At 60.4% G+C, this 25,161-nt stretch overlaps 3 protein-coding genes and 1 non-coding gene across 4 annotated transcripts; all 4 read left to right on the forward strand.

Annotated features, from left to right (window-relative positions):
* The first annotated feature begins 76 nt into the window (after window positions 1-76).
* LOC136284643 (nuclear RNA export factor 1-like) lies at window positions 77-3,044 on the forward strand. The gene is made up of 5 exons (XM_066175002.1): window positions 77-269; window positions 543-615; window positions 2,272-2,454; window positions 2,641-2,701; window positions 2,895-3,044. Exons 1-5 carry the CDS (start codon window positions 110-112, stop codon window positions 2,931-2,933), a joined length of 516 nt encoding a protein of 171 aa, XP_066031099.1. The 5' UTR covers window positions 77-109; the 3' UTR covers window positions 2,934-3,044.
* A 227-nt stretch (window positions 3,045-3,271) lies between these two features.
* On the forward strand, window positions 3,272-6,805 carry LOC136284644 (transmembrane protein 223-like). The gene is made up of 2 exons (XM_066175003.1): window positions 3,272-3,541; window positions 5,965-6,805. The coding sequence occupies exons 1-2, from the start codon at window positions 3,295-3,297 to the stop codon at window positions 6,258-6,260; spliced, it is 543 nt and encodes a 180-aa protein (XP_066031100.1). The 5' UTR covers window positions 3,272-3,294; the 3' UTR covers window positions 6,261-6,805.
* Window positions 6,806-7,869: 1,064 nt separating this feature from the next.
* Window positions 7,870-8,060, forward strand: LOC136284646 (U2 spliceosomal RNA). The gene has a single exon (XR_010719245.1). It is a non-coding gene; the product is annotated as a U2 spliceosomal RNA (small nuclear RNA).
* A 977-nt stretch (window positions 8,061-9,037) lies between these two features.
* LOC136284645 (heterogeneous nuclear ribonucleoprotein U-like protein 2) lies at window positions 9,038-23,451 on the forward strand. Its single transcript, XM_066175005.1, is given in 15 exon segments — window positions 9,038-10,049; window positions 13,560-13,683; window positions 14,132-14,208; window positions 14,801-14,940; window positions 15,640-15,730; window positions 16,107-16,219; window positions 16,757-17,023; window positions 18,380-18,502; window positions 19,105-19,200; window positions 19,202-19,234; window positions 19,801-19,969; window positions 20,789-20,989; window positions 22,126-22,211; window positions 22,633-22,740; window positions 23,325-23,451. Coding segments are annotated over 15 exon segments (2,391 nt in total). The 5' UTR covers window positions 9,038-9,355; the 3' UTR covers window positions 23,394-23,451.
* The last annotated feature ends 1,710 nt before the right edge of the window (window positions 23,452-25,161 follow it).

Genomic DNA, 25,161 nt, shown 5'->3' on the forward strand with positions numbered 1-25,161 from the left:
GGGGAAAATGGGATTTGGGGGGGGAAAAAATGGGATTTGGGGGGAAAATGGGATCTGGGGGGAGAAAATGGGAATTTTTTTGGTGAAAACCTGGGATTTTGGGGAGGAAATGGGATGTTTTGAGGAAAAACGGGACGGGGGGAGCGGGGCTGGGGGGCTGCCGGCAGCCTGGACGTGCGGGCGTTCCCTGCGGCTGCCGCGGAGCGCCCTGACCCCTGTGTTCCAGAACACGCTGCTCTGCTTCACCGTGCACGGCTTCTTTAAGGAAGGTGGGTCCCGGGGGGCTTCCCTTTCCCGCCTTTGGGCCTCTCCACTCCCCCTTCCCTCCTCCCCGCTTTTCCCTCCTCCCCCCCTTTCTTTTCAGCTTTTTTCCCGCCCCGCGTTTTCCCCTTTCCCTCCCCATTTTTTTCCTCTCCCTCCCATTTTTCCCCCTTTCCCCCATTTTTCCCCCATTTTTCCCCCTCTTTCCCCAATTTTTTCCCCAATTTTTTCCCCCTCTTTCCCCCCCTTCCCCCCGTCCCTCACGCTCTCTGCTCCCGCAGTTGACGGCAAATCCCGGGATTCTGTCCGGGCCTTCACGCGGATGTTCATCGCCGTCCCGGCCGGGAACAGCGGGTCAGTGCCTGCCCCCCAGCCCCAAATTATTTCCCCAAACCCCGGGTTTTCCCCCTAAATCCTGGTTTTTCCCCATAAATCCTGGTTTTTTTCTCCTCAATCCTCTTCTTTTCTCCCTACATCCTTTTCTCCCCCCAAACCCCAATTTCCCCCAAACCCCAATTCCCCCCAAACCCCAATTTCCCCCCCAAACCCCAATTTCCCCCAAACCCCAATTTTTCCCCCCCCCAAACCCCAATTTCCCCCAAAACCCCAATTTCCCCCCAAACCCCAATTTTTCCCCCCCCAAACCCCCAATTTCCCCCCAAACCCCAATTTTCCCCCCAAACCCCAATTCCCCCAAACCCCAATTTTCTCCCCCCCAAACTCCAATTTCCCCCCCAAACCCCAATTTCCCCCAAACCCCCAATTCCCCCCCAAACCCCCAATTTTCCCCCCAAACCCCAATTCCCCCCAAACCCCAATTTCCCCCCAAACCCCAATTTTCCCCCCAAACCCCAATTTCCCCCCAAACCCCAATTTCCTCCCCCCAAACCCCAATTTCTCCCCCCCCAAACCCCAATTTCCCCCAAACCCCAATTCCCCCCCAAACCCCAATTTCCCCCCAAACCCCAATTTCCCCCCAAACCCCAATTCCCCCCAAACCCCAATTTCTCCCCCCCCAAACCCCAATTCCCCCCAAACCCCAATTTCCCCCCAAACCCCAATTTTCCCCCCCCAAACCCCAATTCCCCCCCAAACCCCAATTCCCCCCAATCCCCAATTTCCCCCCAAACCCCAATTTCCCCCAAACCCCAATTTCCCCCAAACCCCAATTTCCCCCCAAACCCCAATTTCCCCCCAAACCCCAATTTCCCCCAAACCCCAATTTCCCCCCAAACCCCAATTCCCCCCCAAACCCCAATTCCCCCCCAATCCCCAATTTCCCCCCAAACCCCAATTTCCCCCAAACCCCAATTTCCCCCAAACCCCAATTTCCCCCCAAACCCCAATTTTTCCCCCCCCAAACCCCAATTCCCCCCCAAACCCCAATTCCCCCCAATCCCCAATTTCCCCCAAACCCCAATTTCCCCCCAAACCCCAATTTCCCCCAAACCCCAATTTTTCCCCCCCCAAACCCCAATTCCCCCCCAAACCCCAATTCCCCCCAATCCCCAATTTCCCCCAAACCCCAATTTCCCCCAAACCCCAATTTTTCCCCCCCCAATCCCCAATTTCCCCCCAAACCCCAATTTCCCCCAAACCCCAATTTCCCCCAAACCCCAATTTCCCCCCCCCAAACCCCAATTTCCCCCCAAACCCCAATTTCCCCCCAAACCCCAATTTCTCCCCCCCAAACCCCAATTTCCCCCAAACCCCAATTTCCCCCAAACCCCAATTTCCCCCCCCCAAACCCCAATTTCCCCCCAAACCCCAATTTCTCCCCCCCAAACCCCAATTTCCCCCAAACCCCAATTTCCCCCAAACCCCAATTTCCCCCAAACCCCAATTTCTCCCCCCAAACCCCAATTTCCCCCCAAACCCCAATTTCCCCCCCCCAAACCCCAATTTCCCCCCCCCAAACCCCATTTCCCCCCCCAAACCCCAATTTCCCCCAAACCCCAATTTTTTTCCCCCCAAACCCCAATTCCCCCCCGTGCTGTGGCCCCCTCCCAGGCTGTGCATCGTCAACGACGAGCTCTTCGTGCGCGGCGCCAGCGCCGAGGAGCTGCGCAAAGCCTTCGCCCTGCCGGCGCCCACGCCCTCCTCCAGCCCCGTGCCCACGCTCAGCGCCGAGCAGCAGGAGATGCTGGCCGCCTTCGCCATGCAGTCGGGCATGAACCTCGAGTGGTCCCAGAAGTGAGTCCCGAAACGCCCCGAAAAGCAAAGAAAAAATGCCCCCAACCCCAAAACAATCACCCCGAGAGCCCCTGAAAATCCCCACAAAAAACCCCGAAAGTCACCCGGAAAAAACCCCAAAACCACCTTGAAAATCCTCCGGAAAAACCACCCAAATCCCTGAAAGTCTCCTGAAAATCCTCTCAGGTGCCTCCAGGACAACGACTGGGACTACGGCCAGGCCGGGCAGGTGTTCACCCAGCTCAAGGTGGGTTCTTCTCCCTTTTTCCCCCGTTTTTCCCATTTTTTCCCCCCTTTTCTCTCCCCCTTTCCCCGTTCTTTGCCCCTTTTCCCCGTTCTTTGCCCGTTTTCCCCGTTTTTCCCCCCTTTTCCCCGTTTTTTCCCCCCTTTTCCCCGTTTTTCCCCCCTTTTCCCCAATTTTCTCCCCGTTTTCTCGGCAGCTCGAAGGGAAGATTCCGGAGGTCGCGTTTCTCAAGTGAACCTCGGAGATCCCCGTCCCCCCCCCGGGGCCCCCGCCCCGAGTTGGAGTCCCGTCGGTTCCTCCCCTCCCCGCACCGAGTTTTGTAAATAAATCGATCGATTATTGATTATTGAGCATTGATTATTTCTTAATTATTGACTGTGGGGCCGCTGAGGGAACCTGCCAGCACCAAAGAGGGCGGCGGCGGCGCGGGAGCTGATTGGCTGAGGCAGCGCTGAGCGCGCAGCCGATTGGCTGAGCCTCCACGTCAAAGCCGATTGGCTGCGGCTTCCCCGTCGCTGCCGCCGGTTGGCTGAGGCGCGGCGTGACCCGGAAGCACCGGCGCGGTCTGACCGGAAGTACCGGCGGCGCCGCCGGTGATGGCGGCACGGGCGGTGCTGGAGGCCGCGGCGGTGACGCGGGACGTGGTTTTGTACCAGCACGACCGGAGCCGCTTCTTCCGCCTCCTGGGGCTCTTCTGCACGGGCCAGGGGCTCTTCTGGGCCTACCTGGCGCATTCCGCCTTCACCGGGCTCCGCCCCGCGCCCGGGCCCGGCCCCGACGATCCGCTGAGACCCCGCGACAACAAATGGCGCTTCGGCTTCACGGCGTCCTGCCTCACCGCCGGTACCGGGGCAGCGGGAACGGGGACACACCGGGGACACCGGGGACACCGGGGACACACCGGGGACACAGCGGGGACAGCGGGGACACAGCGGGGACACAGCGGGGACACCGGGGACACCGGGGGCACACCGGGGACACAGCGGGGACACCGGGGACACAGCGGGGACACCGGGGACACAGCGGGGACACACCGGGGACACCGGGGACACACCGGGGACACAGCGGGGACACACCGGGGACACCGGGGACACAGCGGGGACACACCGGGCACACCGGGGACACAGCGGGGACACAGCGGGGACACCGGGGACACCGGGGGCACACCGGGGACACAGCGGGGACACACCGGGGACAGCGGGGACAGAGCGGGGACACAGCGGGGACACACCGGGGACACAGCGGGGACACACCGGGGACACCGGGGACACACCGGGGACACACCGGGGACACAGCGGGGACACAGCGGGGACACAGCGGGGACACCGGGGACACAGCGGGGACACACCGGGGACACACCGGGGACACACCGGGGACACACCGGGGACACAGCGGGGACACCGGGGACACCCCGGGGACACAGCGGGGACACAGCGGGGACACAGCGGGGACACAGCGGGGACACACCGGGGACACCGGGGACACACCGGGGACACACCGGGGACACCGGGGACACAGCGGGGACACACCGGGGACACACCGGGGACACACCGGGGACACACCGGGGGCGCGGAGGGCCCCGGGCTCCCCCCGCGCTGTCCCCAGCTCTGTCCCCTCTGTCCCCATCACTGTCCCCAGGCCCTGTGGCAGTGGCCGCTGGGTGTCCCCACTGGCCTTGCTGTCGCCATCACTGTCCCCTGTCCCCTCTCTGTCCCCAGGCTCCCGGACCATGGCCACGGGCTGTCCCTGTCCCTGTCCCTGTGTCCCCATCACTGCCCCGCTGTCCCCCGCTCTGTCCCCAGGCTCTCTAACCCTGGCCGCGGGTTTTCTCCTGCGCCTGCGCTGGGTGTCCCCTGTGTCCCCGCTGTCCCCGCTGTCCCTGATGTCCCCACTGTCCCTGATGTCCCCACTGTCCCCACTGTCCCTGATGTCCCCACTGTCCCCACTGTCCCTGATGTCCCCACTGTCCCCACGGCTGTCCCTGATGTCCCCACTGTCCCCGCTGTCCCTGATGTCCCCACTGTCCCTGATGTCCCCACTGTCCCCACTGTCCCTGATGTCCCCACTGTCCCCACTGTCCCTGATGTCCCCACTGTCCCCACGGCTGTCCCTGATGTCGCCGCTGTCCCCGCTGTCCCCATGGCTGTCCCTGATGTCCCCGCTGTCCCCATGGCTGTCCCTGATGTCGCCGCTGTCCCTGATGTCCCCGCTGTCCCCACGGCTGTCCCTGATGTCGCCGCTGTCCCCGCTGTCCCCATGGCTGTCCCTGATGTCCCCATGGCTGTCCCCGCTGTCCCCACGGCTGTCCCTGATGTCCCCGCTGTCCCCATGGCTGTCCCTGATGTCCCCACTGTCCCCGCTGTCCCTGATGTCCCCACTGTCCCTGATGTCCCCGCTGTCCCCACGGCTGTCCCTGATGTCGCCGCTGTCCCCGCTGTCCCCATGGCTGTCCCTGATGTCGCCGCTGTCCCCGCTGTCCCCATGGCTGTCCCTGATGTCGCCGCTGTCCCCACTGTCCCCACGGCTGTCCCTGATGTCCCCACTGTCCCCACGGCTGTCCCTGATGTCCCCGCTGTCCCCACGGCTGTCCCTGATGTCCCCACTGTCCCTGATGTCCCCACTGTCCCCACTGTCCCTGATGTCCCCACTGTCCCCCCTGTCCCCATGGCTGTCCCTGATGTCCCCGCTGTCCCCATGGCTGTCCCTGATGTCGCCGCTGTCCCCGCTGTCCCCATGGCTGTCCCTGATGTCCCCGCTGTCCCCATGGCTGTCCCTGATGTCGCCGCTGTCCCTGATGTCCCCGCTGTCCCCACGGCTGTCCCTGATGTCGCCGCTGTCCCCGCTGTCCCCATGGCTGTCCCTGATGTCCCCATGGCTGTCCCCGCTGTCCCCACGGCTGTCCCTGATGTCCCCGCTGTCCCCATGGCTGTCCCTGATGTCCCCACTGTCCCCGCTGTCCCTGATGTCCCCACTGTCCCTGATGTCCCCGCTGTCCCCACGGCTGTCCCTGATGTCGCCGCTGTCCCCGCTGTCCCCATGGCTGTCCCTGATGTCGCCGCTGTCCCCGCTGTCCCCATGGCTGTCCCTGATGTCGCCGCTGTCCCCACTGTCCCCACGGCTGTCCCTGATGTCCCCACTGTCCCCACGGCTGTCCCTGATGTCCCCGCTGTCCCCACGGCTGTCCCTGATGTCCCCATGGCTGTCCCTGATGTCCCCGCCGTCCCCACGGCTGTCCCTGATGTCGCCGCTGTCCCCGCTGTCCCCAGGCGCTCTCACGGTGGCCGCGGGCTGCCTGCTCCCCCTGCGCTGGGTGTCGCGGCTGACGCTGCTCCGCGGAGGCGCCGCCGTCGCCCTGGACACGCCGGGGCCGCTGGGCTGGGGCCGCCGCAGCCTCACGGTGCCGCTGCGGGACGTGTCGGGCCGCGCGCACCGCAGCGAGGTCACCGCCGCCGTGCCCATCAAGGTGCGGGGCCGCCCCTTCTTCTTCCTGCTGGACAAGCGGGGACAGCTCCGCCACCCGCGCCTCTTCGACGTCACCGTGGGGGCCCTCCGGCACTTCTAGGGCGGCACCCGGGGTCACCTGCGGATGGAGTGTGAGACCCCCAGCGGGGCCTGGACACGGAGGGGACACCGGGGTTGTCACCTGTCACCCCAAAAATAAAGTCTGAGACACCCCCGGTGGAGTATGGACACGGAGGGGACACCGGGGTTGTCACCTGTCACCCCAAAAATAAAGTCTGAGACACCCCCGGTGGAGTATGGACACGGAGGGGACACCGGGGTTGTCACCTGTCACCCCAAAAATAAAGTCTGAGACACCCCCGGTGGAGTATGGACACGGAGGGGACACCGGGGTTGTCACCTGTCACCCCAAAAATAAAGTCTGAGACACCCCCGGTGGAGTATGGACACGGAGGGGACACCGGGGTTGTCACCTGTCACCCCAAAAATAAAGTCTGAGACACCCCCGGTGGAGTATGGACACGGAGGGGACACCGGGGTTGTCACCTGTCACCCGCAGAAGTGAGAGAAGCAGTGGGCTCGGGGGGGACGTGGGGTATCTCACCTGTCACCCCAAAATAAAGAGTGGAACGCCCCCCGGCTCTCTTTGGGGCGGGTTCTTTGGGGGTCTCTCCCTTGGCACCCCGGCATTGTCACTTGGTGTCACCCCCCCGGACGGTGAGGGCACCCCGGGATTGTCACCTCCCTGGTTTTGGGGGAGGGATTTGGGGGACCCCCTTGTCACCGTCCCGGCACCCCCACCTGCTCTGGGGGCACTTTGGGGTCCCGAGTTCCCGCCCCACACCGCGGGGATTTTGGGGCGCTTTGGCCCGTTTCGGGCAGTTCGGGGAGGAAGGGGCCCGGCCCGGGGCCGGGATTTGGGGTCGGGGTCGGGGCCGGGGCCGGGTTTGGGGTCGGGACCGGGGCCGGGGCCGGGTTTGGGGTCGGGTTTGGGGTCGGGGCCGGGGCCGGGGCCGGGGCCGGGTTTGGGGTCGGGGCCGGGGTTTGGGGCCGGGGTCGGGTTTGGGGTCGGGGTCGGGTTTGGGGTCGGGTTTGGGGTCGGGGCCGGGGTTTGGGGCCGGGGCCGGGGTCGGGGTCGGGGTCGGGTTTGGGGTCGGGGTCAGGTTTGGGGCCGGGGTCGGGGCCAGGTTCGGGGTCGGGGCCGATTTTGGGGTTTCTGGGGGACAATGAGACCCCAACGGGGACAACGGGGGGGGGCGTGGCGAATGCAAATGAGCGTTCGGATAATTACCATAACACCGTGGGGGCAGCGGGGATTGTGCGGTTAGGGGCGGGGCTATGCTAATCAGAGGGCCGTAAAAAAGGCGTTACAATGCAAATAAAGGGTTTAGCCGGCCAATCACGTGGCGAGGCGGGAAAAAAGCGATGGGCGGAACGACGAAAGCCGTCGGCTGGTTATTTGCATAAAAGGGCGGGATTATGCATATTCTGTGCATCCGGCGCGCACAGGGCATGCCGGGAGAGCATTTTCGGGGGGAATTTCGCGGATTTTGGGGTCGCGGCGTGCGGGGGGCGAGCGGGAGGCGCGGGGGGCGATGCGGGGAGAGCCCGGGGTGGGCTGGGGAGGGTAAAAACGGCGGCGCGGGGGTGGCCGTGACCTCGATAAAACACACACACGGCCGCCATCGGGGCCGGTGGCGACAGCCGGCATCGCTTCTCGGCCTTTTGGCTAAGATCAAGTGTAGTATCTGTTCTTATCAGTTTAATATCTGATACGTCCTCGATGAGAGGACTTCATATTAAACGGATTTTTGGGCTCGGGAGTTGGACCCGGAGCTTGCTCCCTCCGCTCCGCGCATCGTCCCGGTATTGCAGTGCCTCCGGGAACGGTGCACCCCCGCCGGGGGACCTCAACTGGTGAAAAACAGATTTAATCCAAATATCGAGATTACGTTCGCTTTGATCCCGTTTTAACGGGGAAATCGCGCGGTTTTCACCGAATCCTCGTTTCTGTGTCCTGGGCGCCGCCGAGTCCGGCGGGGCCGGCTCTTCCCTCACAGCGCGCCTCAAAATGGCGGCGCCTTCCCCGCGCTTCGTTTCGGGGTCAAACTCCGTCATTTCGGCGCTTTCGGGGCGAAATTGGCGGTTTCGTGCGGGCAACGCTAAATACCGGTGATGTCAAAAGGAGCGCCTGAGGGGTTGGAAGGGTTTTATTGAATAAATCCGTGACGGGCAGCTGGGAACAGCGAGGGGGGGCACGCGGGTTTCCTGAGGGAAACGCGCCCCAGTCTCCGCGGCCTTTTCCGCGCCCGCTCCATTTCTCAAACTAAACGAAAGTCGTTTATTTTCTGTCTTTTACACATTTTTAACTCTTCTCCCACCAGCGGGCCGCGCGCTTCCCCCCCCCACCTCATCCACCGAAACAAAATGGCGGCGGCGCGGCGGGCGGGAAACCGCGCGCGAGGGCGAGCGCCCCCTTGGCCCTTTATCCACCAATAGCAGCGCGGCCTTCGGCCGTCGCCGGGCAGAACAGCGCGGCCGGCGCCAATCAGAAAATGCGAGCGGGCGGCGCGGGGCAGGGGCAGGGGCGGGAGGGGAAGGGGCGAAGCCGCCGCCGCCGCCGCCGCGCTGCGGGGAGCGTTGCGCACCTCGCCGCGGCCGCGGGGAGGGAAGGGGGGGAGCGGCCGCAGCGCCTGCGCGCCGCGCGGGGACGTTCCCCTCTGCGCCTGCGCGGAGTTTGCGCGGTGAGGGGAGGCGGGCGGGGCCGGCGCGGGCGCGCAGGCGCGGCGCATGCTCGGTGGCGGCGGCGCGCGGCGCGCGGGGGGGCGCGGCTGAGGGGCGGCGGCGGCGCAGGCGCGGCTGAGGCGGCGGCGGCGGCGGCGGGAGCGGGACGGGCCCGGCGATCGCTCCGCGCTCCGGCCGCCCCCTCCCCGCGGCCCAGCGGCGGCGGCGGCCCCGCCTCGCGCTCTCGCTTCTCTGCGCCCCTTTCCCCGCACCTCGCCCCTTCTCCGCCCCCTTCCTTCCGCCCCTTCCCTCCCTCAGTCCCCGCCCCGCGGCCTCAGGGCCCGGCCCGGCCTCGCGCGCTCCGGCCTCGGCGCCGCCGCCTCAGCGCGCCCGCGCTTCCGCTTCCCTTCCCCCGGCCCCGGCCCGCGGCCCCTTCCCCCCCCGGCCCGGTCCCCGCGCAGCGGCCCCGCCATGGACGTGAAGCGGCTGAAGGTGACCGAGCTGCGGGCCGAGCTGGGCCGGCGCGGCCTGGACGCCCGCGGGCTGAAGGTGGAGCTGGCGCAGCGGCTGCAGGAGGCCCTGGACGCCGAGATGTTGGCGGCGGGGCCCGAGGAAGGCGGCGGCGGCGGCGGCGGCGGCGGCGGGGGAGGCCCGGCGGCGGCCGCGGCGGCCTCGAGCTGCGCGGGGGAAGCGGGGCCGGCGGGAGGCCCGGGCGGGCGGCCCCACGGCGGCGAGGAGGAGGAGGAGGAGGAGGAGGAAGAGGAGGAGGAGGAGGAGGAGGAAGAGGACGAGGAAGCGCTGCTGGCCGATGAGGACGAAGCGGCTCCCGCGGCCCCCGAGGCGGCCCCGGCCCAGCCCGGCCCCCCCGGGGAGGAGGAGGAGGAGGAGGAGGAGGAGGAAGAGGAGGCGGCCGCGGCCGAGCCCGCCGTGCCGGAGCCGCCGCAGCCGCCGCCGCCGCCGCAGCAGCAGCAGCAGCAGGAGGAGGAGGAGGAGGGAGCGGCGGCCGCGGCCGAGGCTGAAGCGGCCCAGGGAGGAGAAGGAGGAGGAGGAGGAGGAGGAGGAAGCGGCGGCGGCGTGAACGGCGCCGAGCGGCCGCCCGAGGAGGCACCCAGCGGGGACGAAGCGGCCGCGGCCGAGGCCAAGGAGGAGGAGGCGGCGCAGGCGGGTGAGAACCGGGAGGGAGCGCCGGGAGCGGGGATGGACCGGGATCGGAGCGCCGGAACCGGGGATGGACCGGGATCGGAGCGCCGGGACCGGGGGAGGGCCGGGATCGGAGCCCCGGGACCGGGGGAGGGCCGGGATCGGAGCCCCGGGACCGGGGATGGACCGGGATCGGAGCCCCGGGACCGGGGATGGACCGGGATCGGAGCCCCGGGACCGGGATCGGAGCCCCGGGACCGGGATCAGAGCCCCGAGATCTTCGGGAAAAATCCCCAAAACTGGGAAAGAACCGAGACGGGAACCCCAGAACCGGGAAAAAACCGGGAGCGAGCCCCGGGATCTTCGGGAGAAATCCCCAAAACCGGGAAAAACCCATTTTTTTGTGGGAGAAGAGCCAGTTCCCGGTTCTGAGGGCCAGGGAGCCCCGGAGCGAGCCCGGGATCTTCGGGGGGATCCCCCAGAGCGGGGGAGGAGCCCTTCGGGCTTGGGCTGCGATCCCGGAGACTGCGGAAGAGATTCCGAGATCCCCGGGAGGGATCCCCGGGAGGGATCCGCAAAGCCGGGAACACCTCCGAGATCCCCGGGAGGGATCCCCGGGAGGGATCCGCAAAGCCGGGAACACCTCCGAGATCCCCGGGAGGGATCCCCGGGAGGGATCCGCAAAGCCGGGAACACCTCCGAGATCCCCGGGAGGGATCCCCGGAACGGGAACCTCGGGAAAGGTCCCCCAACCGGGAAAACAGCGAGAACCGGGAATCCCCAAATCGGATAAAAACCGGGAAAGAACACCGGGAGTTCCGGGGGGTTCTACAAACCGGGAGAAAGCCTCAGAAATCGGGAAGAAGAACTTGGGCTCCTCAGGGGAGATTCCCGCAGCTTCCCCCCAAATCCCCGTCCCCCCAATCCCCAGGTTTTGCGGGGACGATCCCGAGGATTGGTTTTGGTTTGGGGAAAATGAAAAACAACTCGGGATAAAATCCCATTTCCCTGAGGGAAAATCGGGGGTTCTGAGGGAAGAAAAGCGGGAAAAAATTCCCGGGTGGGTTTTGAGGGAAAAATCGGGGAAATTCCGGGTTTTAAGGAAAAAATGTGATATTCAGGGGAAATCACGTTTTCGGAGGGAAAGCTCCTGATTTTAAGGGGGTTTGGAGGGAAAATTCCCGGTTTCGAGGGGGGAAAAGTTGGGAACTGGGAGAAGTAAAAAGTGCGGAGGGAACGGGGAAATTTTTGTTTTTAACGGGGAAAGTTCCGGAGGGAAAATCCTCAGGAGTTTGAGGGGAAGGTCGGGATTTTTCAAGGAAAATTGTGATTTTCGAGGGGAAATATTGATTTGTGAGGAGAAGATCCTGGTTTTTGAATGGAAAATCCCGATTTTTGAAGGGAAAATCCCGATTTTTGAAGGGAAAATCCCAATTTTTGAAGGGAAAATCCCGATTTTTGAAGGGAAAATCCTGATTTTTGAAGGGAAAATCCTGATTTTTGAAGGGAAAATCCTGATTTTTGAAGGGAAAAATCCCGATTTTTGAAGGGAAAATCCCGATTTTTGAAGGGAAAAATCCTGATTTTTGAATGGAAAATCCCGATTTTTGAGGGAAAATCCCGATTTTTGAGGGAGGAAACGCCTCGTTTTGAGGGAAACCTCTGATTTGTTTCGAGCACGGATCACCATGGAACGGAATTTTCTTGGGAATGAAGTGGGACTATTCCCATTTTTATCCCAAACTTTGATTGTCGTGGGATACGAGAGAGAAAATCTCCCTTATGGGGCACGGGAAAAGTGCAAAAACTGGGATTTTACGGGAAGATTTCCAGTTTTTGCCGGATTTTTAGGAATTTTTCGGCCAAACAAGGAAAAATTGGGATTTTTTTTTTTTTATTCCTTTGGATTTTCTTGCTGGATTTTTCGGTTTTTAACATAATTTGTTCAGTTTTTAATGAACCGACGTGTCTTGAGCCGAAGTTTTTCCTTTTCCATGGAAAATCCCGGGGGAATTTTACATTTTTAAAGGATTTTAATCATTTTTGTGGCTTTTTTTAACCCATTCCCACCTTCCAGGTGGGAATTTCCGCCTCCTGAGGTTTAACTTTGCCCCTTTAAATCCCAGAAAATCCGTTAAAACTCCGGGATTTTCGTGGAATATTTTTCTTTAACTCATCTTTAAGGAAAAATCTGGAATTTTAACCCCTTTTTGCCACTCTAAATCCCAGAAAATCCATTAAAATTCCACGGTTTTCATGGAATATTTTGATTGATTTGGTTTTTAAGAGGAAAAATCAGAGTTTTGGCTACATTTGAACCTTCTAAACCTGGAAAATCCATTGCACCCACAAGTATCCGTGGAATGCCCCACTTCAGCTCGACTCTGAGCCCCGAAACCCTTTAAACCTTCGCTGTTCCCACGGCATATCCCATTTCAATTCAATTCGAGTTCACTTTTTCCCCCAAACCCCTCAAAACCCCAATTTCCCCCTTTTCCCCCGAGGGCCGGGGTTCCACTCCGCGGCGGTTCCCGGGGAACGTTCCGTTTCCAGTTCGACTTTCACCCCCGGCCCGTTCAGGCCTTGGCACTTGCTGTGGAACGTTCCGTTCCGTTGGGTTTTCCGGCAGCCTTGCGATCCCCGCGGGATGTTCTGTTGGCGTTCGCCTTTCCGCCCCGGAAACCGAAGCCGCCAAACTCCCCTGAGACGTCCCGCCTAAATTCGGTTTTCAGCCCCAGCAAACTCCCGCTAAAACTTTGGAATTCCCTGGAATATTCCATTAAAATTCAACTTCTGACCCCCCCAAACAACCCCCAGTAAAACCTCGAAGTTCCCGTGGGGTATTCCGGTAAAACTCACCTTTCAACCCCAAAAACTCCATGAAAACCTTGGAATTCCTGTAGAATATCCCATTTAAATTCAACTTCCAACCAAAAGCCCCATCAGAAAACCTTGGAATCCCCGCAGGACATCCCATAAAATCCAATTTTAATCTGAAATGTCCCATTTAAATTCAGCCTCCAACCCCAAAAACCCCGATTAGAAAACCCTGGAATCCCGGCGGGCCATCCCATAAACCCAACTTTGCCATGGAATATCCCATCTCAATTCCACTTTTAACCCCGTTGGAAAGCCGGGAATCCCGGCGGGCCATCCCATAAACCCAATTCCCCGGCGGTGTCCCCGCGGTGGCGGCTCCGGCCGCTCCGGCCGCTCCGGTGGCTCCGGTGGCTCTGGTGGCTCCGGTGGCTCCGGCGGCTCCGGCCGCTCCGGTGGCTCTGGTGGCTCCGGCCGCTCCGGCGGCTCCGGCCGCTCCGGTGGCTCCGGCCGCTCCGGTGGCTCCGGCCGCTCCGGTGGCTCCGGCGGCTCCGGTGGCTCCGGCGGCTCCGGTGGCTCCGGCGGCTCCGGCCGCTCCGGCGGCTCTGGTGGCTCCGACGCTCCGGTGGCTCCGGCCGCTCCGGCCGCTCCGGCGGCTCCGGCGGCTCCGGCGGCTCCGGCGGCTCCGGCGCGTCCCCCAGCTGCGCTGTCCCCGCAGGGGAGGAGGAGGACAAGGCGGCGGCGGCCGAGGGCGAGCGGCGCGGGCTGAAGCGGCTGCGCGACGAGAAGGACGAGCACGGCCGCGCCTACCACGAGTTCCGCGAGGAGGCCTACAACAGCCGGTGCCGCGCCGCGACTCGGCCTCCCGGGGATTCCGGGGATTTTTTCGGGATTTTGGGGGAATTTCCCGAGGGGTTTTGGGGGTTTTTTTCTGGGGCTTTGCGGGTTTTTTGGGGGGGAATTTTCAGGATTTTTTGGGGGGGAATTTTAGGGCGTTGGGGGGTCCAGGGTTTTGTCTGGAATTTTGGGGATTTTCCTTACAGAATTTTTTGGATTTTTTTATGTTTTTTGGGGGGATTTTTGGGGGAATTTTGGGGATTTTTTTGCATTTTAGGGGTTGGGGGATCCAGGGATGTGTCTGGAATTTTGGGGATTTTTTGGGGAATTTTTTAGGATTTTTTTTTCTGGGTTTTTTGGGGAGGAGTTTTGGGGGTTTTTTGGGGGAATTTTGGGATTCTCTCTCCCAGAACTCCGAATTTTCCCCAATTTTGGCCTTTTCCCACCCCACAGATCCAAATCTCCGCCGCCGCCCGAGGAGGAGCCGCCCGAGGGGGAGGAGGACGAGACCCTCGTCATCCTCGACACCTGTACGGGGCCTGTGGCCGGGCCTGGGGGAGTTCGGGCGATTGGGGTGCTCGGGGATCACTCCGCACGTTCCCTCCGCGATTTCAGGCGTCTCCCGCGGATTTTCCAGCGTTTGGGGCCGTTTTGGGGGATGCTGTGGAATTTGGGGGGCAGGGGGGATTTGAAACCGTCTGGGGTTTGGTTTTTGGGGGTTTTTTTGGTGGGACTTGGGGATTTTGGCTGATTCGGGGTTTTTTGGGCTGATTTTGGAATTTTTTGGGATGGTTTGAGGCGGGTTGGATTTAACCCAGGGTGAGTTTTGGGTCGGATCTCAGGAATTTTGGGATTTGGGGTGACTTCGCCTCAGCTCCGGCCGGAATTTCGAGATAATTCGGGGCGTTTTTGTGCCGATTCCCGGGATTTTTTGGGGGCAATTCCAGGAGAATTTTTGGGGATAATTGAAGCTGGATTTGCTCCAGTTCAAGGTGGATTTTTTGCCCTTTCCTGCCCCGATTCCGGCCGCAATTTCGGGACAATTTTGCCGGTTTTTGGGGGACTTCAGGGAACTTTCCCAGGGTTTGAAATCACAATTTTTGGGTTTTTTCCCCTCCCCAGACACGTCTGACCTGCAGTTCCGGGCCAGCAGGGACCGTTACGGGGGGCAGCCGCTGTTCTCCGAGCGCTTCCCGGGGCTCTGGGCCGGCGCCCGCGGCACCCACGGCGTCACCGGGGGCCGGGTCTGCTTCCAGGCCAAGGTGGGACCCCAAAACCCCCAAAAACACCCCAAAATAACCCCAAAATAACCCCAAAACCATCCTTGGGGCACCCACGGCGTCACCGGGGGCCGGGTCTGCTTCCAGGCCAAGGTGGGACCCCAAAACACCTAAAAACACCCAAAATAACCCCAAAATAACCCCAAAACCATCCTTGGGGCACCCACGGCGTCACTGGGGGCCGGGTCTGCTTCCAGGCCAAGGTGGGACCCCAAAACACCTAAAAACACCCCAAAATAACCCCAAAAACCCCCCAAAACCATCCTTGGGGCACCCACGGCGTCACTGGGGGCCGGGTCTGCTTCCAGGCCAAGGTGGGACCCCAAAACACCTAAAAACACCCAAAACCCCCCAAATAACCCCAAAACCCCCCAAAACCCCCCAAAACCCGTCCCTGGGGGAGCTGCCCTCAGGCAGGGACGGGAGGGAGGGCCCTGGGAGGGGCCTTCCGGGGTTTGGGGTCGGTTTGGGGTTTTTGGGGGTCATCTTGGGGGGTTTTGGAGGGAGCTGGGGGGGTTGGGGTGGGCTTGGGTGGGTTTCGGCGGCGTCGGGGGCTTTGCTGCCTGCTTTGGCCGTCTGGGGTCTCTCGGGGGTTCTGTTTGGGGTTTTTGCTGCTGCTGTTCCGTTTCCCCGCCCCGTTCCCGAATTTTGGGGCCCCAAAACCCCCAATTTCCCCCTCAGGTGTCCCAGAACCTCCCGGGGAAGGAGGGCAGCTCCGAGGTGCCGCTGCTGCGCGTCGGCTGGTCCGTGGACTTCTCCCACTCCCAGCTGGGTGAGAGCCCAAAATCCAGCCCAAAATCCAGCCCAGAAATCCCAAAACCCGCCCCAAATCCTGCCCCAGAATCCCCTGGAACTCACCCAAATCCAGCCCCAAAATCCCCAAATCCTGCCCCAAAAATCCCAAAGTCCACCCCAAAAATCCCAAATCCTGCCCCAAAATCCCCAAATCCTGCCCCAAAAATCCCAAAATCCACCCCAAAATCACCAAAAAAATCCCTAAATCCATCCAAAAATCCCCAAATTCCCCAAGAATTCCCCAAAGTCCCGCCCAGAATTCCCAAATTCCACCAGGAATTCCCCCAATCCCGCCCAGAATTCCCAAATTCCACGAGGAATTCCCCCAATCCCGTTTTGTCGCCCCGTCCCAGGGGAGGACGAGTTTTCCTACGGCTTCGACGGGCGGGGCCTGAAGGTGGAGAACGGGAAATTTGAGGAGTTTGGGGAGAGCTTTGGGGAGAACGACGTCATCGGCTGCTTCGCGGTGAGGACCGGGAAAGGGGGAGACGACTGGGAAATCTGGGAGAAAAATGGGGAAATCTGGGGCAAAAACAGGGAAATCTGGGAGAAAACAGGGAAGAATTAGGAAAAAAAGGTGGAAAAATGAGGAAAAAATCGGGAGAAACAGGAAAACATCAGGAAAAAAAATTCTGAAGAGTCAGGGAAGAAAACCTGAAAAATCGGGAAAAACCCCTGAAAGCTCAGGGAAAAACCCCCAAAAATCGGGAAAACAACCTGGAAAAATCAGGAAAAACCCCAAAAAATCAGGAAAAAACCCAGAAAAATCAGGGAAGGGAAAATCAGGAAGAAATGGGGAAATTAGGGGGGAGAAAAAGGGGGAAAATCCCTCAAAATATCCATGGAAAAAAAGGGAAAAATTCTTGAAAAACGGGGGAAAAGCCCCCAAAAGCCCAGACGAGCGATCCCCGGAAATGAGGGAAAGGCGGGGGAGGCCCCCGAGCGGCCCCGGAAGGCGGCGAGGCTCCCGCGGCGCCGCGCCCCACCGTGCCCCTCCCGGCAGGACTTCGCGGGCGCCGAGCTGGTGGAGCTGTCCTTCTCCAAGAACGGGCGGGCGCTGGGCGCGGCCTTCCGCGTGCCCAAGGCGGCGCTGGGCGCGCGGCCGCTGCTGCCGCACGTGCTGTGCAAGGGCTGCGCCGTGGAGCTCAACTTCGGGCAGCTGCCGGAGCCGCCGGCGCCCGTGCCCGACGGCTTCGTCTTCATCCACCACGTCCCGGCCCCCGAGAGGGTGCGCACCCCGGCCGGGCCCCGCAGCACCGAGGAGTGCGAGGTGGGGATTCCACGGGGAAATTCCCTGGGAATGGGGATGGTGGGAATGGTCAGGACCCCGCGGGGCCCCGCAGCACCGAGGAGTGCGAGGTGGGAAATTCCACGGGGAAATTCCCTGGGAATGGGGATGGTGGGAATGGTCAGGACCCCGCGGGGCCCCGCAGCACCGAGGAGTGCGAGGTGGGAGATTCCACGGGGAAATTCCATGGGAATGGGGATGGTGGGAATGGTCAGGACCCCGCGGGGCCCCGCAGCACCGAGGAGTGCGAGGTGGGGATTCCATGGGAAAATTCCCTGGGAATGGGGATGGTGGGAATGGTCAGGACCCCGCCGGGCCCCGCAGCACCGAGGAGTGCGAGGTGGGGATTCCATGGGAAAATTCCCTGGGAATGGGGATGGTGGGAATGGTCAGGACCCCGCCGGGCCCCGCAGCACCGAGGAGTGCGAGGTGGGGATTCCATGGGAAAATTCCCTGGGAATGGGGATGGTGGGAATGGTCAGGACCCCGCGGGGCCCCGCAGCACCGAGGAGTGCGAGGTGGGGATTCCACGGGGAGATTCCATGGGGAAATTCCCTGGGAATGGGGATGGTGGGAATGGTCAGGACCCCGCCGGGCCCCGCAGCACCGAGGAGTGCGAGGTGGGAGATTCTGTGGGGATGTCACTGGGAATCCCGTGGGAATGGTGGGGATTCCGCCAGGATTCCAGCGGCGTTCCCTGGGAATGGTGGGGCTGATGGCTCGGGGTGTGCTGGGAATCCCGGTGCTGATCCCATGGGGAATGCTGGTGTTGGATCCACTGGGGAATCCCAGTGGTGATCCCTCTGGAATTGCTGGGAATGCTGCTGTTCATCCCTCTGGATCCATGGGGAATCCTGATGTTTGTCTTTCTGGATCCATGGGGAATCCCAGTGCCCCCTCGTCCTGAAACCACTGGGAATTCTGGCTCTGATCCCGTGGATCCCCTGGGAAACCAGATCCTGCTCCTCCGGGAATCCCAACCCTGGCCGTCCCAGTTTTCCAGCAGGAACTCCTGCTCCTCTGGGAATCCCGACCCTGGCCATCCCAGTTTTCCAGCGGGAGCTCCTGCTCCTCCAGGAATCCCAACCCTGGCCGTCCCAGTTTTCCAGCAGGAGCTCCTGCTCCTCCGGGAATCCCAACCCTGGCCATCCCAGTTTTCCAGCAGGAACTCCTGCTCCTCCGGGAATCCCAATCCTGGCCGTCCCAGTTTTCCAGCAGGAGCTCCTGCTCCTCCGGGAATCCCGACCCTGGCCGTCCCAGTTTTCCAGCGGGAGCTCCTGCTCCTCCGGGAATCCCAACCCTGGCCATCCCAGTTTTCCAGCAGGAATTCTCCCGCAGGTGCTGCTCATGGTGGGGCTGCCGGGCTCCGGGAAGACTCAGTGGGCACAGAAACATTCCCAGGAGAACCGGGACAAGCGCTACAACATCCTGGGCACCGAGCGCGTCCTGCACCAGCTCAGGGTCAGGATTCCCGGGGTTCCTGGGGTTTGGTGGGATTTCTGGGATTGGGAGATGGGATCTTTGTGTCGCAGGGTCGTCAGGGAAACAGGAATTCGGGGTGGGAATGGGAACGACGGGATGGACCGGGAATGTCGGGGTGGGCAGGATGGGAACGATGGGGATGAAGGGATGGGATTTCTGGGATTCACGACCCAGACAGATCCAGGCTGCCCGCCCTGCAGCCCCCCCAGCCCTTTGCCTCATTCCCAAATCCCGGGATTTTGTGAATTCCCAGATTTTGTGAATTCTGGGTTTTGTGAATTCTGGGATTTTGTGAATTCTGGTTCCCCACTCCCAGAATTCCTGGGTTTTGTGATTCCCAATCCCTGAGTTCCCGGATTTTGTGATCCCCACTCCCCAAATTCCCGGATTTTGTGAATTCCGGGATTCTGCGGTTCCCCCATTCCCGGGTTCTGTGAATTCCGGGATTCTGCGGTTCCCCCGTTCTGGGTTCGGTGGATTCCGGGATTCCGCGGTTCCCCCGTTCCGGGTTCGGTGGATTCCGGGATTCCGCGGTTCCCCGTTCCGGGGTCGGTGGATTCCCGAATTCCCTGTGTCCCCAGACGCGGGGCCCGGAGCCCGAGGAGCTGGACGCGCAGAGCCGGGAGCTGCTGACTCAGCAGGCGGCGCAGTGCCTTAGCAAGCTGGTGCAGATCGCCCCCCCGCGCCCGCCGCAACTTCATCCTGGACCAGGTACCCCGGATCCGGGGAAAAACGGGAAACCGCCGGGAAACCGGCCCGGAGATCCTGCGGAAACCCGGGGAAAACCCCAAAGTGTCCCTCCAAAATCCCCCAAACCCTCCCCCAGGAACCCCCACTTCATCCCGGACCACGTGCCCCCAGGGCAGGGGGAAAACGGGGAAAATCCCAGGAAACCACCAGGAAAGCAGCCTGGAAATCCAGCGGAGATCTGGGGAAAATGCCCCAAACCCCCCAAGGATTCCCCTGGAATTCCCAATCTCGTCCTGGACCCGGTTCCCCGGGAGGGCCCAAAACCCGGGGAAGGACGGCCCAAGAGCCCCGTCCCTGGCCCCAGATCCCCCCGTTTATCCCCCAAATTTCCCCATTTTTCCCCCAAATTTCCCCGTTTTCCCCCCCAATCCCCATTTTTCCCCCCCAATCCCCATTTTTCCCCCCCAATCCCCATTTTTCCCCCCAAATTTCCCCATTTTTCCCCCAAATTTCCCCGTTTTCCCCCCCAATCCCCATTTTCCCCCCCCCAATCCCGTTCCCCCCCACATTTCCCGTTCTCCCCCCAGTGCAACGTGTACAACTCGGGGCAGCGCCGGAAGCTCTCGGCCTTCAAGGGCTTCTCCAGGAAGGTCGTGGTGATCGTGCCCCCCGAGCCCGAGTGGGAGACGCGGCTGCAGCTGCGGCGCCAGGCCGAGGGCGAGGACGTGCCCGAGTCCGTCATGCTGGAGATGAAAGGTGCGGAGGAGACGGCGGAACGGCGGGGGGCGTGGGGGGAATGGGGAAAAGACTGGGGGGGCATGGGGAAAAACATTGGGGGGAATGGGGAAAAGATTGGGGGGAAATGGGGGGAAATGGGGAAAACATCGGGGGGGAAACGGGGGGAATGGGGAAAAGATTGGGGGGAAATGGGGGGAAATGGGGAAAACATCGGGGGGGAAACGGGGGGAATGGGGAAAAGATTGGGGGGAAATGGGGGGAAATGGGGAAAAGATTGGGGGGAAATGGGGAAAAACATCGGGGGGAAATGGGGGGAATGGGGAAAAGATTGGGGGGAAATGGGGGGAATGGGGAAAAGATTGGGGGGGCGTGGGGGGAATGGGGAAAAGATTGGGGGGAAATGGGGAAAAACATCGGGGGGAAATGGGGAAAACATCGGGGGGGAAACGGGGAAAAACATCGGGGGGAAATGGGGGGAATGGGGAAAAGATTGGGGGGAAATGGGGAAAACATCGGGGGGAAATGGGGGGAATGGGGAAAAGATTGGGGGGAAATGGGGAAAAACATTGGGGGGGAAATGGGGAAAACATCGGGGGGGAAATGGGGAAAGTCAGAGTTAAAATGGGGGAAAAGGGAAAAAAGAGGAAACATCAAAGGTAAAATGGGAAGTATGGGATTCTATTTTTCCCTCGTCCACCAACGTTCTTCCCATTTTTCCCCCTTTTGTTCCCCTTTTTCCCCATTTTAATTCTGACTTTTCCCTGTTTTTCCCCCAATTTAACCCCGACCTTCCCGACGTTCCCCGGTTTAACCCTTCTCTCCCCGTTTGTCCCGCAGCCAACTACTCGATCCCCGAGAAGAGCGAGTACGTGGACGAGGTGCTCTTCGGGGAGCTGGGCCGGGACGAGGCGGCGCCGCTGGTGCAGCGCTGGAAGGAGGAGGCGCGGAAGCTGCTGCCGCCGGCCGAGAAACGCGGCAACCGCCGCAACAACCGCAACAAGCGCAACCGGCAGAACCGCAACCGCGGCCAGGGATACGGTCAGGGGGAGAGACGGGATGAACGGGGAAAAACTGGGAAAAAACTGCCTGAAAGTGGGGGAAAACGGGGAAAAACGGGGAAAAAACTGCCTGAAAATGGGGGAAAATGGGGGGAAAATGGGGAAAAAACTGCCTGAAAATGGGGGAAAACGGGGAAAAACGGGGAAAAAACTGCCTGAAAATGGGGGAAAACTGGGAAAAAACTGCCTGAAAGTGGGGAAAAACGGGGAAAAATGGGGAAAAAACTGCCTGAAAATGGGGGAAAATGGGGGGAAAATTGGATACAGTGGGGGGAAAATGGGATCCATGGGATAAGCAGGGTAAACGGAATTCGGGAGCGGGTTGGGGCTGGATTTTGGGGGGTCTGGGCCGGGTTCCGGGTGGGTTTGGGGCTGGATTTTGGCTGAACTCCGGGAATTTGGGATTGGGGCCGGGTTCAGGGTGGGTTTGGGGCTGGATTTTGGGCTGAGCTCCGGGAATTTGGGATTGGGGCCGGGTTCAGGGCGGGTTTCGGGCTGGATTTTGGCTGAGCTCCGGGAATTTGGGATTGGGGCCGGGTTCAGGGCGGGTTTGGGGCTGGATTTTGGGGTGTTTGGGATGGGATTTGGGTGCGGTTCGGGCGGGATTTTGGACAGGATTTGGGGTGGGTTCTGAATGGATTTTGGGCCGTGTTTGTGCTGGGTGTTTGGGGGATGATCCGTGGGGTTTGGGTGTGTTCTGGGCTGGTTCGGGGCGTGTTTTGGGCGTGTTTTGGGCGTGTTTTGGGTGTGTTTTGGGTGTGTTTTGGGTGTGTTTTGGGTGTGTTTTGGGTGTGTTTTGGGTGTGTTTTGGGCGGGTTTTGGGTGGGTTTTGGGCGTGTTTTGGGTGTGTTTTGGGCGGGTTTTGGGTGTGTTCTGGGCGTGTTTTGGGCGTGTTTTGGGCGGGTTTTGGGTGTGTTCTGGGCGTGTTTTGGGCGTGTTTTGGGCGGGTTTTGGGCGTGTTTTGGGTGTGTTTTGGGCGGGTTTTGGGCGTGTTTTGGGTGTGTTTTGGGCGGGTTTTGGGCGGGTTTTGGGTGTGTTCGGGGCTGGTTCGGGGCGTGTTTCGGGCGATGTTTGTGGCCCAGTTGTCCCAGGCCTGACCCGGCGCTGTTCCCGCAGTGGGGGGGCAGCGCCGGGGCTACGACAGCCGCGTCTACGGGGGGCAGCAGCAGCCGCAGTACTGGGGGCAGCCGGGGAACCGCGGGGTGAGCCGGCCGGGCGCTGCGGCGCGCTCTGGGGACACTCCGCGCGATTCCGGGACAATTCCGGGGCATTTCTGGGGGAAGTCTGGGAATTTGGGGCATTTCTGGCCAATTCTGGGCAATTCTTGGCACTTTCTGGCACTCCCAGCCCATTTCTGGGGCATTTTTGGGCCTTTCTGGGGCAGTTCTCAGCTCCAGACCGTTCCCTGGCCACTTCCTGGTCATTTTTGGGCACTTCTGTGTCATTTCTGTGTCATTTCTGTGTCCTTTCCGCGTCCTTTCCGCGTCCTTTCCGGGGCACTCCTGGCGCTGCCTTGCGCTCATTTGAGGCGGTCGGACCTTGGCCGGTTTGGACTGGTTCCAAGCTGGTTCCCGCCGGTCCGTGCCGGTTTCTACCGGCCCTGACCAGCCCCGCTGCCCCCAGGGCTACCGGAACTTCTACGAGCGTTACCGGGGCTACGACGATCGGTTCTACGGCCGCGACTACGACTACAACAGATACCGCGACTACTACCGGCAGTACAACCGCGAGGTGGGGGCTGGCCGCGGGCTCGGACTGGGATCAACCCGGGGTTAAACTGGGGTTAAACTGGGGTTAAACTGGGATCTACAGTGGGGTTGGACTGGGATTCCCACCCGGGTCAAACTGGGATTCCCACCGGGGTCAAACTGGGATTCCCACTGGGATCAAACTGGGATTCCCACCGGGGTCAAACTGGGATTCCCACCCGGGTCAAACTGGGATTCCCACCGGGGTCAAACTGGGATTCCCACCGGGGTCATACTGGGATTCCCACCCGGGTCAAACTGGGATTCCCACCCGGGTCAGACTGGGATTCCCACCCGGGTCAAACTGGGATTCCCACCGGGATCAAACTGGGATTCCCACCGGGGTCAAACTGGGATTCCCACCCGGGTCAAACTGGGATTCCCACCGGCTTTACTCCGGGGTTACTCCGCCCTGTAACCCCCAGGAATCACCGACTCTGATGGGAATTTTTGGGCGGAATTCGGGGTTTTGGATCAAATGGAGCGGGGAGGTTGTGGGGGAGGGGGATTAACCAGTTCGAACCAGTTCAAACCAGTTTAAACCAGTTGAAATTCCTCCTCCCCCAGTGGCAGAACTACTACCAGGACAGAGACCGGTACTACAGGAACTACTACGGCTACCAGGGCTACCGGTGAACCCCGGCCCTTCCCAACAAAAATTCCCAAAATTCCCGCAATTTGGGGGAGGTGGGGGCGGGGCGAGGGGTGGGGGAGGGGCAAAAAAGGGGGGGAGGAAAAAAAAAACCCGGGGTGGGGGGAGGGGCTGGAAAAAAAAATAAAATTTAAAAAAAAGGAGGGAGGGGGGGAGGGGAAAAGAAGGAAAAAAACCAAAACCCAAAAACGAAAAAAAAAAAAAAGAGGGGGGGGAAAAAAGGCAAAAAAAGCAAAAAAAAGATGGAAAAATGTAAATTTTTTTTTTTTAAAGTTTGTTGAAAGAATTTTGTTGTAATTGTATAAAAAAAAAAAAAAGAGGGAAAAGAAAAAAAAAAAGAAAAATAAAAATAAAAATTCCAGGTTTTGGCGGTGGGGGAGGGGCTGGGGGGTCCCCAAAATCCAGCCCGAGGGGGGAGGGGAGGGAAAAAGGCGGAATTTGGGGGGAAAACGGGAAAAAGGAAAAATTTCCCTTTCCTGGGGGTGGGGGAGGGATTTTGGGGGGGAAAAAAATTCCCCAAATCTTCCCTTCCCCCCCTCTTCCCCCTGGGACGAAATTTCCTGGAAAACGTTGGAATTTGGGGGAGATTTCGATGGAATTTGAGGAATTTTGGGGGAATTTTAAAGAAATTTGAGGAATTTTGGGGGAATTTTTGTGGAATTCGATGAATTTTGGGGAAATTCCCCAGGAAATGGGGAGGTCGTTAGTTGCCGTTAATGAGGGGGTTTAATTAATGGTTATTCCTAATAAGGGGCCTGAATTAATGACCAGCCCTTGGATTAATTGGGGTCTCTTCATCGATCTGGTCATTAACGGCTCCTCAATTAATTAATGGATCTTTAATCATCAGGGAATCGTTAAATAATGGGGCTCCTCATTAATTAACGGAGTTTTTAATGATGGGGATTTTTTTCCTTTAATTTGGGGGGAAATTTGGGAATTTTGGGGTTGATTTTTGGGGCGCTTTCAGGGCAATTTGGGGTTTTTTTATTATTTTATTTTTCAGGGTTTTTTTTTCTTTTAAGATTCTGTTCTTTGGGTTTTTTGGGTTTTTTTTTCCCCGTGATTTCTTTGGCATTTCGGGGAATTTTCCTCCCTCCCCCCTTTCCCCATCCCCCAACGTGAGAAAGCCCCGAAGGCCCAGTTGGGGATTTTGGGGTAACGGCGGCGCCGCCTCCGTCGGAGCTTTGCCCGGACCGACGGGGCCGCGCGGATCCGCGTCCGAAGCGAAATTCCCTTTTTCCGTTCCCGCTTCCTGGGGACCCTGTCCCTGCCCCTCCCCCCGCCGGCGTTCCCCCTTTTTTGTTTTTCTTTTCGTCGTCGTTTCTTCCGTTTCTTGGGGTGGAAAATGACAAAAAAAAAAAAAAACGAAAAATAGAAAAATAATCCCCAAATTCCGCCGCGGCCCCTCCCCCCCCGCCCCTCCCCCCGAGGCCGTTTCGGGCGGTTTTGTCCCTTTTTAGAAATAAAGAAAATTCGCTTGAGCCCAGGGCGGCCTCGGGTGCTCTTTGTGGGGGTTCAAGGGGACAGATGAGTCGGGGGGGAAAACCGGGTGAAAACCGGGTGAAAACCGGGATAAAACCGGGGTAAAACTGGGGTAAAACCGGGGTAAAACCGGGGTAAAACCGGGTTAAAACCGGGTGAAAACCGGGGGAAAACCGGGGTAAAACCGGGGTAAAACTGGGGTAAAACCGGGATAAAACCGGGGTAAAACCGGGTTAAAACCGGGTGAAAACCGGGGAAAACCGGGGA

This window comes from Chamaea fasciata, unplaced genomic scaffold, assembly GCF_029207755.1.
Source record: "Chamaea fasciata isolate MVZ Bird 193981 ecotype frontalis unplaced genomic scaffold, bChaFas1.0.hap1 SCAF_1218, whole genome shotgun sequence".
Taxonomy (NCBI): domain Eukaryota; kingdom Metazoa; phylum Chordata; class Aves; order Passeriformes; family Sylviidae; genus Chamaea; species Chamaea fasciata.